Below are 18125 nucleotides of genomic sequence, written 5' to 3' on the forward strand. Positions count from 1 at the left end.
GGAGATATGATGGTATTTTACAAATTGAAGAAGAGGTAGGCAAAGTTATTGAATTTTCAAGCTATAGATTTAGATGTAGAGTTTCCCTTCTACATCCTCAGCGTGCTGATTGTAGGATTGCTGTAATACACAAATCTGTGCATGTTCAAGTTCCACATGTAAAAGGGCATGGTATTTACATATGGCCTATTTGAGTTTTTTATATACTTTAATCCTGCTTCAATACTTTGTTTTTAATACCTAATACAATGTAAATGATATAGAAATGTTATACTGTAGCCAATTAGCTATAGTATATTATTAACTAGCTAATAATAGAAAAAAGTCTGTGTATGTTCAGTACAAATTCAATATCTTTTTGTGTGTGTGTGTGTGTGTGTGTGTGTGTGTGTGAGTGTGTGTGTGTGTGTGTGTGTACTTGGTGTCAGCACTTGGGCTTGAAATTAGCCTTCATTTGTTTCCCTCAGAGCTGCTGCTTTACCACTTGAGCCACAACTCCACTTCTCTGGCTTTTTGTTGGCTAATTGGAGATGAGTCTCATAGACTTTCCTGCCTGGGCTGGCTTTGAATCTCGATCCTCAGACCTCAACTTCCTAAGTAACTAGGATTACCGGTGTGAGCTATGAGTGCCTGGCTTCCATTTGCTGTTAGATAAGGGCTCATGCTTTTTGCCTCGGATAGTGATCCCCTATTTCTATTTCCCAAGTAGGTGAGATTACAGGCATGAACCCCTATGCTTGACTTGATATGAATTGTAATATAGGTTTGGATTTGCCTCTAGAAAGGAAACAAAAAATAAAGTGCATGACTGTCACGCTGAGTTGGAACTTGGAGGGACTGAAATAAAATGGAAAAGAGAGGAAGGGACTATAACAAGCCATTACTCTTACTATTCCTGCTTCGGAAAATTATGTAAAAGTGAAGCTTGGCCCTAATAGAATGAGAGCTTTCCTAAATGCCTAGATTCTTAGTAGATTTATATTTCTTCTTTCATGCTTCTGTAGCTTGGCTTCTAAAATGGACACTTTAGTGAGAAGAAAAATATCTTAACATACCAAAAACTACAATGGAGACAATAATTATATTTTACTTTCTTTGGACTAGCTTTAAATTGCATGGAAAAAAAGACAAAAATCTAGAAAAGTTGTAAAGAAATACAATTTAAAGTATATTTTCTGTTAATATTCCCTGCTTTCCCAACCATGCTGTGCTTACATAAGATCAAACATACACTGACGATGAACTTGCATCATAAACATTATTGTGGTTGAGCTGGAGGCATGGCTCACGATGTAGCACACGAGGCACTGAGTTCAAATTCCAACATGGCTCTCCACCCCAGTTTTCTTCCTATGCCCCATAAATGAGACAAACACTGAACAGGGTAGCTGAGAGAGTATAATGTAAGACTTTTTTTGGACATAATTTCAGTCTCACAAAGGAAGGAAAGAGAAGGGAGAAATACTTCTAAGCTATTGATCATACAATTTTGCTTATAGAGATGTATACAAAGAAACAAGCTTGTAGATAGGATTTCTAAAAATGAATAGATAAAGGAAAATAGAGAAAAAAGTTAACCAATAATGTTATGGATATGACAACATATAACAGGAAGGAAGGAAATACTTCCTGTTGGGAGACCTTTGAAGATGATTTCTTACAGGGAAAAAAATGTAAGGTAAAGGCATGCTGTATAAAAATGGTACAGAATGGTCTGCTCCATTGTACCTCCCACCTTTAGTGTGATGGCAGCTCAGACCAGTGGTCTCCATCATCAAAGAATGACTTCTTTTGGTCATGGGATTTGACCTCTGGGCCTGGGTGCTGTTCCTCAGCTCTCCAGCTCAAGGCTAGCTCTCTACCACTTGAGCCACAGTGCCACTTCTGGTTTTCAGGCCCTAACTGGAGATAATCTGGTTTTCAGGCCTTAATTGGGACATAAGAGTTTCACGGACTTTCCTGCCCAGCTGGCTTTGATCCATGATACTTAGAACTCAGCCTTCTGAGTAGCTAGGATTACAGGCATGAACCATTGGCACCCAGCAAAGAATGACATTTTTAATGGTCATATTTGAGATTTCAGAGTATTTCCTCTCCTAGGGATGATTTTCACTACATAATTTAAGAAACAGTTTTCTAGCTGGGTGCCGGTGGCTCACGCCTGTAATCCTGGCTACTCAGGAGGCTGAGATCTGAGGATGACAGTTCAAAGCCAGCCCAGGCAAGGAAAGTCCAAGAGACTCTCATCTCCAATAAACCACTAGAAAACCAGAAGTGGCGCTGTGGCTCAAGTGGTAGAGCACTCTCCTTGAGCTGAAGAGTTCAGGGACAGCATCCAAGCCCAGAGTTCAAGCCCCATGACCAACCAAAAAAAAAAAAAAAAAAGGAAGAAAAGAAAAGAGTTTTCTATAAACCATCAATAACTCATTGTCTTATCAATTTTAGAGAAGAATTGATTTGATTGCTTATGAACTTATCACTAGAACATTCTTTGTAAGAGGAAACAAAAGTTTACATTTTACTTTTTCTATAGTTTTCCCATGCATGCTTATTTTATGGCTTCAATGCTGGGCCTGTTATTTTTAGAAGAAAGTTAGTTTAAAAGCACACCACAGTTTGAATTGAAAATATTACCATAGCAACCCACAGGTGATTATTTACCAGCTCTGTCACTAGGAACATACCTATGAAAGCTTAGCAATTTATCTTTCAGACATAATAGAAGATTTATTTGATATATGTTGAGAGGACTTGAAAATAATCTTTGGATGTTTCTGAAACCATCACTTCAATGAAATACCCATTAGTCGCTTTTTAAAATTTACATTATTTTCTCGGAGAAGTTGGCAAGGACACACCGACCTGGCAAATTGATTTTTCTGAGGCTTTTAAATATGCCATTATGTCCACTGAACAAATGAAACAGTAAATAATTTTTGTTTCCTCCTTGGGCAAGCACACTCTGTAAAATGATTTATTTCTTGAGTGTATGATAAGCCTCCAAAGGGAGTGGTGGTCAACTGGTGAGAATGTAAAAGACAAATCTAGACTTTTGGAAACTTTCCCAATAATTTCCTTTTGCATTTGTTTGTGTATTCAATAATCAAGGCAGAACATTTGCTGAGACTGCAGGTGCAATGTCAGATGCTACAGAATATGATGATGAGAAAAGTCTTGGTCTACTGTATTATCTCTTCTTCCTAACCTTCATGCTATAACATGTTTTTGTTCTTCCACATCTCAATCTTCTCAAAATCCACTTATGTAGCATTTCTGACAGCCATTTTCATCAAACCATGTTAGAGAAATGTATTTCTTGATCAAGGGTTTTGTTAAGGCCAGGCATGATAGTACATGCCTATAATCCCAGCTATGCAGAAGGAATATGTTTGAGTCTAGCCTAAGAAAAAGTTAGGGAGACTCTATCTCAATAAACAAGTTGAACATGGTGGTATGTATCTGTAATTACAGTTATACATGACACAAGGGTAGAATCAATTGTGGTTCAAGACCAGTCTAAGGTGAACAGTATAAGATCTGAGGAATAAAGCATAAAAGATGTGAGGGTATGGCTCAAACAGTCCACTGCTTAGGTGTGAGGCACTGGGTTCAAATCCCAGTCCCACACTGTTTATTCTCATTGCTGACACCTTTGCCACCAATAATACTGATGATAATTAATAGCTACTACTTTAGAACCACTCACTGATGCACTTTACACCTCACTAAAGCCATGAAAAGTGAAAAATTCATCATTTCATTCTAATCACAATTTCCTACTTACAGCATGTATGTGCCTGGGGAGCACAGTACAGCTTCTCTCTTCTTTGAATCAGATCAGACCCTGTGTCCTCTTTTCATTTTCCACTTCCTTTGTTGTACGGCAAAGCAGCTGCTGAAGACTTAGCTTTGCAAAGACATGCCATGCACTGGGAGCCGTCTTGAGCTAATGGTTCACGTGATGATTGACAGGGGTTCAGTATCATTGTTTTTTCTCTTGAAAGTATCACATATCTTGCCATGTGAATTTGGTGCCCAAACACATATCTGTGTACAATTTTGGGAACACTGGCTCTAAGTGAAAACATGTCCTCTTCAACTTTGCCTTTCTGTATTTCTCATTTGATACACAGCATCCTATGTTTTGGACCCAAACTAACTACCCACACAGGTCATGTGCTAAAGCAGTGCCTGAGCCACGGAGTCTCAGAAGCATGCTTACACATATGCTGGCACTGAAATGAATGTATCACCTTTTACATAGAAAGTGCTCAACAGTAACTTGTTGAAGGAGTGGATTTTGCAATTTGTAACTTTCTCTGTGGCAATTGAAATGTTCCTTATCATTCTCTATTCAAATTTAAGTGTGTGTGTGTGTGTGTGTGTGTGTGTGTGTGTGTGTGTGTGTGTGTGTGTGTGTGTGTGTGTGTGTGTGGTGATGGTGCTAGGGATGAAATCAAGAACCATGTGCATGCTAAATGCATGTTCTACCTCTCCCACCCTAAACGTGCTTTTGGAACAGAGTGGATAGTTGGTAAGCGATGCACCCTAATGGACGGGGTATAGAAAAATCACTCTTCAAAGAAGTAAGTTATGATGATTTTGAAGGGAAGCCTTATCTTAGTACTTGTAGTTTGCTTACTCTTTAGTGGTGAGTTATTGTCTGCAAATTACTAAATTCAAGTAGAGAAACAAATTGAGTTACTGAGAAAAGTGAAATGGTAGTGTGGGATAGATGGTCCAACTTGCTGTTTCTCCATGCCATTGGTGCTATATCCAATTCTACCATTCATGAGAATACCGATGGTAAAGGAAAGAGAACAAGGGCTGAAAATCATACTCAGAAAAATAGTGCCTAGGAGTAAAGGACGTTGTTTTCCAAAAATTTGTATATTCTTCTTCAAAGAGCTATCTGAGAATGTACGAAATGATTCGTATATATGTGCCTGTGTTTGTTTATATTTTCTGGTTCTTTTGAAGGCTAAGGAGATGGACTTTACAGTTCATGCTGCCCCCCTCCCCCCCAAAAAATCAAATATCCTTCCAATTAATCCATTGGATTTAGGTCTAATTTCATTCAAGAATGAAAGTAAAAAAGAAGAAAGGGAGGAAATGAAGGAAAGAATAGAAGGAAGGGAAGAAGGGAGGAAGGGAGAAAGGATAAAGGAAGGAAAGATGGATGAGGAAAGGAATGAATGTGTGTTGATTTTTCCCCATTTAAAATTAAAGTGACTGAAATCAAACAGGAAAATGGGTTTGAGAATACAGTTAATGGGCATGCCTGTTGCCATGATTTTTTGCTCTCATTGATGTCTCTTCTGTCTGATTTGAATTTCAGCCCGAGCACTAGAGAGAAAGGACCTCAAGTGTCAATTACTCCACTTTCACACTAAACTAACTAGAAATCAGAAAGGAAGTACTGGATGAGAAAGCCCTTCATTACCTGCTGTTTCTCTGTCAGCTGAGGTGAGCTCTCCATTAATCCCATTCTCTTTGGTATCTGAATAGGTGTCCTGTGACCTGGGTCCTCCAAAGGCTCCCTCCTCATCCTCTTGGTATGGGAATCCATTGGCATTTCGGACAAGTCCTTCCCCTGCCACACCTTGTTCCTTCATCTCTGGTGGATGTGGGTGTGTTGATGCTGATGCTTCCGTTAGTTGGGCTGAGGTCCAATGAGATGCCTTCGCTTCATCTTTCCGTTCATCTGCCATTCTTCAAAGTCCTGTGACTTCTTCTACAATTGGAAGAAGAAAAAAATAATGACCATCACTGTGGGCAATGTTCTCATCTGATATTGGATAGGGAAAATCTGAAGCTGATTCAGTGGTTTGTAGCGAGATGTGCAATAACTTCCTAAAATATCAAGGACCAGCCATTGTTGACTCTTTGGTTTTGACAGATCAGTTCAGGAATACTTTTTTTTTTAACATATCATTACCAACAAATAAAATCTGATGCCTAATATTTAAGGGCACATCTTCACCTTCATGGACATGCAGTCTTTAATGCTGACCATGAGGTAGAGTCAAAGAATGTCTCAGCCTAGAAGAAACATGCAGCATGAGAAAACTGGGAAGAAAAAGGTTGGGAGAGTAATAGAAAAAATGAAATATTAGATTATTAAAGATATTCCCAACTGTTCTCCCAGCAACATAACTGTCAGAAAAATATAAAAAATGGTAACCTTTCTGTTTCAAACATGTTCATATATATATATATATATATATATATATATATATATATACACACACACACACACACACACACACACACACACACACATATACATATATATATACTTTTCCTAATGATGTCAATTAAAACAATTTGATTTTATTTTCAACAAATTTTCTTAACCTTGTTTATAGATGTAGAGGGAACAACATTTTATTAATATAAATGTTATAGAGGAAGGGGATAGAAATATGGCATTCAGCACATTTCTACACAATAGCATTAACTCCTTGCTGCAGTCAAGTAAAACCTGAAGTAGTTAAATGATTGACTACATGAAGAAGCAGTAAATCACAGCACAAGAGGAATTCTCTTGGGGGAGGATTCTATTAATGTTAAGTGAATGGCAATAGCAGGTATCTTATAACCTTCTCTTTTTTTTGTCATTTGTGGGGCTTGAACTCTGGGCCTGGGCACTGTCCCTCAGTTCTTCAGCTAACCTTCTCTTACATGCAGATGTTACTATCGTATTAACTTGTAACTGACTAGAGACAATTCACCACTCAGAGAAGAAAGCTGGTGCCTGTGATATAACCTCATTCATGGCCTCTGACCTCACAGTAGACGTGACAACAAAGGCAATGCAATGACTTTCTATTGGCAACTAAGAACAGATTCTTTTTTAAAAAGATAACCAACTAAAGCAAAGAACTCCAAATTAGCAAATAAATATTGTGTTGTCAAATCTACTTTTAACTACCAAGTTACGTGTAGAGACATCACTGATAAGCTGGAATATCATGGAAGCTAGTTTCCCTACCATTCCTTGAGAATCACCTGCAGTTCAATGTTGCCCTCAGCTCTCTCTGCATTCTATTCATGCCAAGAAGAGTTAGACACATTCATTCATTTAAACCAATTCAATTTAAAGCAAGCTGCTACCAAATCATTTCCCAAACAGGTTCTAATTATCTTCCCTAAGAACATAAGAAACTAGATGTAAACAGTTTAGATTTTACAACAGTGATTGCAGAGCTTGTGTATAAATTAGTGAGAATTCCTGCAACACCAACCACATATAAAGAACTGTACAAGGGGCTGGGAAGGTGGCTCAGTGGTAGAGCGCTTGCCTTGCATGCCTGAGGCCCTGGGTTCGATTCCTCAGCACCACATAAGCAAAAAGAAAAAAGCTGGAAGTGGCGCTGTGGCTCAAGTGGTAGACTGCTAGCCTTGAGCTGAAGAACTGAGGGACAGCACCTAGGCCCAGAGTTCAGGCCCCACGACCGGACCCAAAAAAACAAACAAACAAAAAAAGAACTGTACAAGCCCAAGAGTTTTCATATTTGAAAAATGAGGATAATAATATCTATAAGAGGCAACCAAAAAGATGCTTTTGCTGAGTGCAGTGAATTAACTAGAAGTCCCCCAACTTTGTTTCTGAGCCCTTTGCTCTATGCCATTCTATGCTGCGCTCCCTTTGCAGATCACCATGGACTCTAGGAAAGAGAAAATCATTGATAAGCATCTCATGTGGAAGGCAAACTGCCCCTCAAATAGGGAAAGTCTTCTTATTTAAAAGAAAACAGCCCCAAACTCAAGAGACAATTTTGTTTCTGTTCTTCTCCAGAAGGCCTCTAAGGACAACAACTGAACTCATGGTCAATCAGTCCCTGCATGTGACTTGGATTGTTTCAAATATGCATAGTTTTCTCAACCTTACCTCTAATTTCCCCTATTTAACATAATGTCTGTGTCTTGGAAGACTGTTGAAGATGCACTAAGTGCTGTCTTCTCCTGGCTACCAGGCAACACATCCATCCTCTGCCTTTCAACATGTCTCTTTGTTTTGCGCATATAGTGGCTAGAGATAATTTGAGACTCCTGAATTTTGGGCCTCAGGTCTAAAAACCTGGCTCCGTACCTAATTTTATACTTGCTCTATTTCTTAGTTTAATTTGCATATAAAACTTACCAAATCTTTTCTAAAATTAGGTAAGATACAAGCAATAAAGAAAATTGTACTTACTGACTTACAGCACTTTCATTTAGGGCACGGATTTTTTAAAATAGAAAATTACATACATTTAGCATACAATAGCTTGTATATAATTCAGTACATGAGGCAAATCAGATACAAACTAAACTGGTATCTTTTCCACATAAAATGGATTAGAATCATTTCCATACAAAATGTTTTATAAAATATAAATAATTTAGACCTTTTATAAGTAATATAGATTGACACACTCACAGAAAAATGATTTTCTAAAATACTATTTTGCAGGTTCTTTTAAAAAAGATGTCACTTATGTCCATCTTCTTTAGAATAATACTCGTTTAGCTAAATGTCCAAGAAAATGTTGTTAGCAAATGATACCTTTATGATGATAAAAGACTTACACTGGAGCTAGCCAAATAATATACTTTTCTTGGTTATAAAACCACATGTGTTCAGTAAACTGTTTTTTCAAGTATTTTTTTCTGGATCTCCATCTATCATTGGATTGCCCAAATATTGAACATGAAAATGAGTTTGATATACTTTGACCATTTCTGTACTTTTTTAGAGCAAGGAACAAAAAGACATATTAGGATATCAAAAGTAGTTACTGAGCATACATGACCTCCAGAATTGCAGAAACAAAAAAATAAGGTCTTTCAAATCCCCTCTACTATTTAAAGGAAGAGTAAGAAAAAATACCCAGAAAAAATATCATCAATGATTCTGCATCTCTCTGGAATATTGAGGAATCAATTTTCTCTAAGCAAATCTAATACTGAGGATGGAAGGCATATTTAACTAAAAAGAAGATCTTTCCTAATTTCGTATCTATTTTAGAGCATTTCATATCTTTCTTTAAAAGTCTAAAACCTGTTTATTCAAAAGTAAGATGTACACAACTAAAACATGATAGGAATATACAAAACTATCAAAGCATTTCAACCATAAGTTGGGTTTGAAATATTTGTTGGATGTTGAATGAATTAATCATCAACTCTTTGCCTCAAGGCAAAAACAGATTCTGTTAGCCAACACTATCTCCATAAAAAGCTATTGTTACATAAACTTAGAAATGTCTTTAAGATAAACTATTTCATTTTATTTTCTCAAACATGGTTCTAAAATTATGAGACTGAAATGCTCATTGATTGGTCACTCATTCCATCATATTGAAAAGTTTTGAATTAATTATTTTCTGACACATATATAAAATTGAAATTTCTAAGTGTGAAGCTTGCAAATTAGTATTGCAACAGGTAACTATAAAGTTAGAAGGACAGCTTTGAGCCAAGTCTACTACCTAAGACTTCAGAAAAGAGCGGAAGTGAGACAAATGCATGGAAGATTTAGTGTCGTATAGTGACTGAAATCAAGATGAAGACAATTGTGTTGATGGGCCACGTGGCCATTCTCACAAATAGAAGCTGAGACTTTCATGCCTTTCTCGAGAATATTTATGATGAGTTGTTGGATTCAACCATAAGACAGACTGTTTTTATTTAAGGTAGTTCTCAGTTGTATCTCCTTCCACTTAGAAGAGGCAGAAACATCTTAAATGAATGTTTAAATTACCCATTGTTTATGGCAAAACAAAAAAAGAAACCTTCATGTTGTGAAAGCAATGACTAGCTGCTGGTCTTCAAATTGCCTGCAGCAAGCTTATTTTAGATTATTCTTTAGCATTCACTAGTGATTTATGACAAAAGTATACTTGCTCAAATGTATTTGGCTGGTAGATCAAGATCGGGATGAATGTGGAATATCTGCACATAAATTGTCATGGATGATACTTATCACTAGGAAACATTTAATACTGTCACAAGTTGGCCCCCCAAAAGCAATGAAGGCCTAGGAAGAATAAAGTAAAAATACACTGCATGTCAGATAGGCAAGTCTCCATTTTTATAATGCTATCGGTGCAGACAGTTCTAGAATGTTTTCTGGGACATGTTTTGCTCTGTCATCATATAATGTGCCAGTGCAATTCAAAACTGGACTTATAATTTTGTGTTCATACATATCCAGGGGGAAGAAAAGAATAAAACACAATCATAAAGTACAATTAAGCATATGAACATTCTTTCTCCCTTCCACATAGGTTCAATTATTGCCTCTTATTATTGCTATGTTTATCAGTGACCCACAAGGGAAATTTATTTTGGTCCCTAAGAGTAACGACATTTTATGAAGAATCCATACTTTTGCTTTTAAATGTTGATGAGTTATAAGCTTAAATATTTACTGATAAACTGCCTACAGCCTAATATTCCTTCTTTATTTTCTACACAAAACTGAGGGAAATGCTCATGGTGACATGAAAAAGTTAAACAGAAAATCCAAATGTTAGTTTCATATTTTCTCTGTCCACTCTCCTCTTCTTGGCTCCAAGGCTAATTGTAAAGTAAAATACTTTTGATTTTATAAGCTGACTCATTCTGTATCACATGCCATGGCTAATTCACAATTAGTACAAGGAAAATTCACTTTTGTTCAGATGTGACAGCAGGTGAAACATACAAGTAGGCTGTTTGTGGATAAAAGTCTTCACACAATAAGACATTGGCACAAGGAAATGGAGGTGGTTAGGAAAATAGCAGAGAACCCAAGTAACTGGAGCTGGATCGTTTTTTGAGAGGCACTTATTTACAGATTGCTTTAAGGAGACTACAGGCGAGCGTTCATTTAATTTTAAGATGATTACCAATCATTTTTCAGGCTTTTTAGCATTTAATTTAACAAATGGCTTTTGAGTACCTGCTTTATTCCAGAAATCATGTAATACAATAGGAATACAACAATGATTAGGATTTGGACTCTGACCTCAAATAACTCACATTATACAGACGTGATGTACCATGTTACAAGATAACACAGTACATGTGGTAACAAAGGATGAAGCAGTGCTCCAAGACTACAACACTTCTAAGTCCTATCTACTGGAAAAGAAAAATGAATAGATGTGTTTTAAAAGTTATTCAGCTACCACATCTATGGAGAGTCTTTTTTTCTGGAGAAAGGTAACATGTTAGATATAAAACTGAAGTATGAGTTATATAAAACAGAAAAAATTCCTTTTTTCCCCTTTTTGGTTTAGGGAAGGCTTTGTGCTATGCTGTTCCATGCTCATGGCTGACAATAATTGTGACTCATAGGAATTCTGAGCTAAGTTGAAAGCTACCTTGTTCACTACATCAGTTGTGTTGGACCAGAAAGGAAACATACAAACTCCTTATCATTTGGAATTCCCTCACAACTCAGGTCTGTTCCAACGGGGTCAGCCTTCACATGCACTCTGACTGATCTCTTTGAACAGACATATCTTTGTACCCTGGAGTGAATTCTAGAAACAAGGTCAACTTTTATGGCTTGCTATTTGTATTCTGCCAAACTTCTGGAGAGATAGGATGTGACATAAATTCATTAACTCCTCCAGGCCTGAAATGTATGAGATGTTGAAGTTTTAATCTGGAAAGCAAAGTATTCAAGAAAACCAATAAACAACCTAATTAATATCTCTACAAACACAAATACTCCTATTTTATATGTAAATTTCTCCATGTAAGAACAGGCACAGATAAGGAGTTATTATATGGTGAGCCTGTGGATAAAAACTATTCAACATAAAGCCAGATTCACCATTTGAAGTTTATTTGCCTAAGAGCAAATAAAAATGATCTGGAACATAAAATAAGACAATTTACAAATGAAACACTGTTCTAGAAAAGTTAAAGAAATGATTAGGGAAGCATATTCTTTTTTAATAGAGCATAATATTTTTTTAAAAAGTCAACACACCATTTATTAAGCCAAACTCATATTTAACATACATTTTATCACAGGAGCTTTATATTGCTTTTTTTTTTTCGGTAGGAGGTGGGAAGAGAATTGCTCTGGGATGGTTGGAAGGGGACTGGAGATAGAGTCCTTGGAAAGGAAAGACATTATGGACAGGAAAGTGAAGGTCATTATGGGTAGTCCGCTATGCTCCTTTCTGGGATTACAGATGTACAAGGATGGCACAGTTGACAGAAAGGAATCTGCTGAGCACTTCCACAGGAATTTTACTAGAAAAATTTCGGGCTTTTGTTTGCCATTCTGTGATTTTTTACACATTTATTATGTGAATCCGAAATTTTACCAAGTGGCTTTCATAGAAACAACAACAACAACAAAAGCAGAGTAGCAGTGCATCTCCTGGTCTTCTCTCTCTTCATCTCTAAAACCAAAAGGAAAAGTTTTACAAGTTCTTTTCAATTCATGCTTAAAAACTTAGATACCAGAAGTAAATCTAGAGACTAAGAAATGACTCATCATCAGTAGAACATATGGACTACTCCTTTTTTGTGTGTGCTGGTCCTGAGGACTTGAACTCAGGGCCTGGCACCGTCTCTGAACTTTTTTGCTCAAGGCTAGCATATACCACTTTAGCCAAAGCTCCACTTCCATGAATTGGAGGTACAAGTCTCATGAACCATGATCCACAAATCTCAGCCTCCAGAGTAGATAAAGTTACAAGCAAGAGCCACTGGTACCAATCTTTTCCTTGGTTTTAAAGATTATATAGAGAGGATCTCAGAGGAGGAACACAAATGCTGTGGCAGTGTTACTTATATGTATGAAGGACTGAGTAAGAATGCCCTGGAAGGGGAGAAGGGTGCTGGAAGAATAGAGATACTAGGCTGGAAATGAGTTGATGTGTTCAAGCTGGTTTGGATTAGGACACAAAAAGAATCTTAAGAGAGCCTGGTTGTGCAGGATCCTAAAGAACTTGGTCAAAACAATAGGAAGTCTTTACAGGAGTTCAGTCAAGTAGTCATAACCATTTAAAAGATCATATGTCTCCTTCAGAAAAGTTTCTCTTTAAGTCTAGAATGGCCAATAGACACATGAAAAAATGCTCAACTTCTCTGGCCATAAAAGAAATGCAAATCAAAACAACATTGAGATTCTACCTCACCCCAGTTAGAATGGCTATAATCAAGAAACCTAATAACAACAGATGCTGGAGGGGATGTGGCCAAAAGGGAACCCTACTGCACTGTTGGTGAGAGTTCAACCACTATGGAAAGAAGTATGGAGATTCCACAAAAGACTCCACATAGAGCTCCCCTATGACCCAGCAATCTTACTTCTGGTCATTTACCCCAATGATCACAAACAAGGCCAACTAAAACTACCCGTACAACTGTTTATCACAGCATTATTCACCATAGCTAAGATATGGAACCAACTCAGATGCTCCTCAGTAGATGAATGGACCAAGAAAATGTGATATATATATATATGTATATACACACACACACTATATATATATATATATGCATATATGTGTGAATAAATATACACACAATGGAATTCTATCCTTCCATCAGGAAGAATGACACCTTCTCATTTGTTAGGAAATGGAAAGACTTGGAAAAAATCATATTAAGGGAAGTAAGCCAGACCCAAAGAAATACAGGTCCCATGGTTTCCCTTATAATGCAATAATTAGTATATGTCTAGGATAATTTTATCAGATGAGCAGAAAAGCTCAAAAGCTATGTACAAATGACCATGTAAGATGATACAAAGTGAAATGAACCCCAAGATATGGGCACAAGATATTTTTCTTTGTTGTTGTTTTTAATGTATTATGTGATTTTTTTTGTTTCCTTTGTATGTTCTTCCCCCTATGATATATCTCCTGTTGTCACGGTACTTGATTTTGGTACCCTGCATCTTATACAGTTATCTAATTTGGGGAGGGGAAACAGGGACACAGGATGTCCCATTGCAGCAATGATACTCACAAGACGCTATGTTGGAGATGAACTTTACAACTTTGGGGGCAGGGAGTGAGGGACATTGGGGAAAGAAGGGATAGTGGGAGAACAACAAAAGAGGGGGTAACAATGCTTGACAAGAAATATACTCACTACCTTCCTGGTGTAACTGTAACCCCTCTGTATAGCATCTTTACAATAAAATAAAATATAAAAACGACCATATGTCTGCTCCATGGATGAGAGAGTACAGTGAGTTAAGGGTGGAAAATGGGGGTTGGGTTGCCACCTCAGGACATGGTAGTGGCTCTATGACAGGAAGGCAAAGAAGGAGGACAAGGTGGTGACAGATTCTGCATGCAAGAGTCAATCGATGCAGAATCAGCTATACTCAAACGATGGTAGAAAGGACAAAGTCAGAAAGTTTTCTGTGTATTTTCCATATACAAATATTTTATAATCAGCTTTAATCATAAGAAAATTACATAAAAATATACATCAGTAAATCAGAGCTTCAATAACAAAATTGCCCTGTCCTTATAGTCAAATACTTCTGTAGTGTGTATTTGAATAATCTGTGAATGTATACATATTACTATATTTTAAATTCCTCTTGTTTTTTCTTTTATCTTTTTAATTTAATTTAATTTTGTTGTAAATGTGTTGTATAGAGGAGTTATAGTCAGTAAGTAGGATAATAAGTACATTTCTTTTTTTGGGGGGTGGGGTCCGGTCATGGGGCCTGAACTCTGGGTCTGGGCGCTGTCCCTCAGCTCTTCAGCTCAAGGCTAGCGCTCTACCACTTGAGCCACTGCGCCACTTCCGGCTTTTTTTCTTTTTTCTTTGTGGTGCTGAGGAATGGAACCCAGGGCCTCATGCACGCAAGGCAAGTGTTCTACCACTGAGCCACCTTCCCAGCCCCATAAGTACATTTCCTGTCAAACATTGTTACACATTCTTTCCTTTTTCTCCTACTATCCCTTCCCTCTTGACTCCCCCCATGGCAGGTTATAAAAGTCATTTCCAATCTATTGTCTTGTGAGTATCACTGTTTACCCTTTGTCCCTGTTTCACTATTTTGTTACTCTCTTTCCCTTCCCCAAATCAGATAAATGTATATACATTTCACAGCTTACCAGAATAAAAACAAACAAACAAACAAAAAAAGTGACTACTGTGGATAAATCAAAGGGGGAAGAAAGAAAGAAAGAACATGATATAGTACATTAACAATTGCAACATCAACTCATTGGTTCTAAAAACAAGACTCACTGCGAATGCAAATATATGCCAAAAAGAAACATAAAAGCACAAAACAAAAAGGCTTATACCCAGCTTCCCAGTGGAACTTAGTAGTACCACAGCAGTCTATCTGTCTTAACAAAAGGTCTTTTTAAAATTATTGCTTTTCTCCTTTTCTCTTTATGAAGGATTGGTTACTCCTGAGTCTTTCCTAGAGCTCTGTTCACAATGACTTAAATGACTCAAGCTTTGGCACCCCCTCATTAAAGTATTTGCTTTGGTGAATTCTAAAATTTCTGTTACAGAGACTACAACTGTCTCCAAATCAAGCTGCCATCTGTAGTAATTACTGAGCACATGGTATGACTGGAATCCTTGACATTCATTAAGAAATAGTGCAGGTGGGTGAGAAAGAGCAAAAAAAAAAAATCACAAGAAATGATCAAGGTTAAGTAAATCATTATTCTTCTTAGGAGGATGATTTGACAGACACGCACAGGAAGAATCAGCCTCCAGGTTCATTCAACCTCCTTCTTTTGCTCATGGCTTCTCATTCTCACGTGTACTAGAGCATCAAACACTTTTCCTTAAAGATTCCGTGAATGGATCAATTTTCTGGTCACTTTTGTATTTGGCATCACTCTATGATGTGAGGAACATGCAACTGAAGTGTCACCAATTCTCAAAGAAGGAGTTTTAACTTTCAAGGAAGTAATAGAAATTGCACCACACACTGACTACAATACATTGTGTTCACAAAATCCCAAACATTCCATCAGTCACAGGAAACTAACACTCCAGGATAAAAGTAGTTAGCAGATGAGTTGATTTTTATAGAACACTGAGCTGATAGAATGGCTTTTGTACACCGCTGAGAGAACATTCTATTCTTACAAAATAATCAATACAAAGCTACCCTCCAAGAAAAATGGCAATGTTTGCTACCATCTGAATAAACAGGACTGATGGAACAAATGCAAAGGATGATTTATGTGAGCCTGTTAAAATACGTCTTGAAGCAATTTTTTCAAGAGTATGAATACTGTAGGTTTTTCTTCAATGTCTACTTTAGTTTTTTATTTTTTGCTAAAGAGTACATCCTTCTTCAATTCAAACTATGTTTTCACTTCATCATTCCCATTTCTGCTTTTCATATTGGATTTTAGAGACATATGAAAGTATGAATAAATTCCCTTAGCAGAAGTCAGCGTAGCAAATGAATAACATCACTAAGCAGCATACTTTGTCAGCCATTATCAATTTGTAAACAATTATTTCTCTAAGGAGGGCTTAAAATAAATGCCTTTTTTATGTACTACTACAAAAACTAGTTTTTGATGAACTGTTGTGCCTAATACATATATTATTTTTAACATAGAATTAATTCAAATTATGATTCATTATCTTGTCTTTGTGGTATGGTTGATATCTACTTGTTTTTGTTTTTGCACTAAAACTAAGCTTAATTGCAGGACCTCAAGCTCTCATTTGTCTTTTTCAAACAAGAATGGTGCTTTACCACTTAAGCCATATTGCCACTTCTAGCTTTTTGCTGGAGACGAGCCTCACAGACTTTTCTGACTAGGTTTCAGTTAGGATCCTTAGATCTCAGCCTTCTGAGTAGCGAGGATTACAGGCCTGAGCAAACAAAGCATGGACAGCTGACATCTATTTTGCTCCAACCATTTAATCCAAATGCATAAATGTATTCATTTATATATAGATTTTCTGCTTAGTATAAAAATGATTTGCAGAACTTTGCCAAAGCTTTTTAAATTCTTTTTCCATGAGCATATAAGTACATTTCCTTGCACAATGAGATGTGCTCCCATAAACTGTACTTGGTCAAAGGCAGGTTAGCAAAAGTGATACATGCACACACACACATACACACTTACTTCCAGGTCTGGCTCATAGAACTTGCCATGTGCTCCTCATTAATCTCTGCCCTTCAATTTTATACAATCAATGGGGAAGCAAGTTCACAAATGGTGGAGGCCTGGGTTCCTGGTTGACTATGAAGAGAATGAACATTCTCCCCAACCAAATACCCGAACAGAACTGGAGCAAGCCAAGTTATGACATATTTCTAGATCTTGTAGTAGCAAGTAGCTAATTCTAACTAGCATACTTAGATGGAAGGAAAGTATAATGTTATTTGTTTTAAGCGTGAGATGGAAGTAATGGATGAAATGAAATACATTAAAGTCACTGTCCCCAGTTTATTTCCTGCACAGAAAATCCTGACAGTAACTACTACAGCAGTAGGTGGTGGAGTGGGTGAAGTGAGAGGAAAAAAAAAAAAACTAAGGGAAAGAGCATTTCCTGTTTCTCTGCCAACTTCTGCTCCCTGTGCCCTTCTGCTTTCCTGGCGTGGCTCTGGTCTCCTTTAAGTCAGCCCTTATTGACCACTGCTTGTGGCTAAAGCGAGGACTAAATCTGCAACTATCTAAGAATCTCAGGACAGTTCAATGCTTTCCAAGGGTAGGATGGAAATATGCTTTCCTGAGATAGATAGTGGAAGACAGTATTCTTCACCCATGGTTCCACTCTCTGTCTTCCATTCTCTGTCTCATTGTTTGCATTTTTTTCTTACGGGGCAGGTTTCCCTCAATTTCGTTCACATGAATCAATTTGGTTTTTAACATATCTTTTCCCGCCTCTACCCCAACTGTTCCCTTCAGCGTTCCTCATGATCTCACAGTGCCGGCTTGTCTTTCTTCCCTTACTTTCTGACAAGAACCAATCTCTTTACTCCTATAATGAACAACATAATACTCTTCATCACCACGAGACCTAATCCTGTTAATCTTCTATCTCTTTCCTGTAGCTCATTTTTTAATTTTTTAAATTTTATTGCCAAGGTAATGTACAGAGGGCTTACAATGATCTAAGTAAGGTAGTGATTACATTTCTTGTCTAACTTGTTACCTCTTCCCTCA

At 37.2% G+C, this 18125-nt stretch overlaps 1 protein-coding gene across 3 annotated transcripts in view; it reads right to left on the minus strand.

Annotated features, from left to right (window-relative positions):
* Map2 (microtubule associated protein 2) overlaps positions 1 to 18125 on the minus strand; it is a 137522-nt gene that overhangs the window by 67627 nt on the left and 51770 nt on the right. For all 3 annotated transcript variants that reach the window (XM_042679317.1, XM_042679316.1, XM_042679315.1), the window contains exon 3: positions 5444 to 5734. In XM_042679317.1, the coding sequence (XP_042535251.1) occupies positions 5444 to 5711 (268 nt within the window). In that variant the 5' untranslated portion in view covers positions 5712 to 5734. The remainder of the gene's footprint in view (positions 1 to 5443; positions 5735 to 18125) is intronic.

This window comes from Dipodomys spectabilis, unplaced genomic scaffold (assembly GCF_019054845.1).
Source record: "Dipodomys spectabilis isolate Male_0828 unplaced genomic scaffold, ASM1905484v1 ptg000051l, whole genome shotgun sequence".
Taxonomy (NCBI): domain Eukaryota; kingdom Metazoa; phylum Chordata; class Mammalia; order Rodentia; family Heteromyidae; genus Dipodomys; species Dipodomys spectabilis.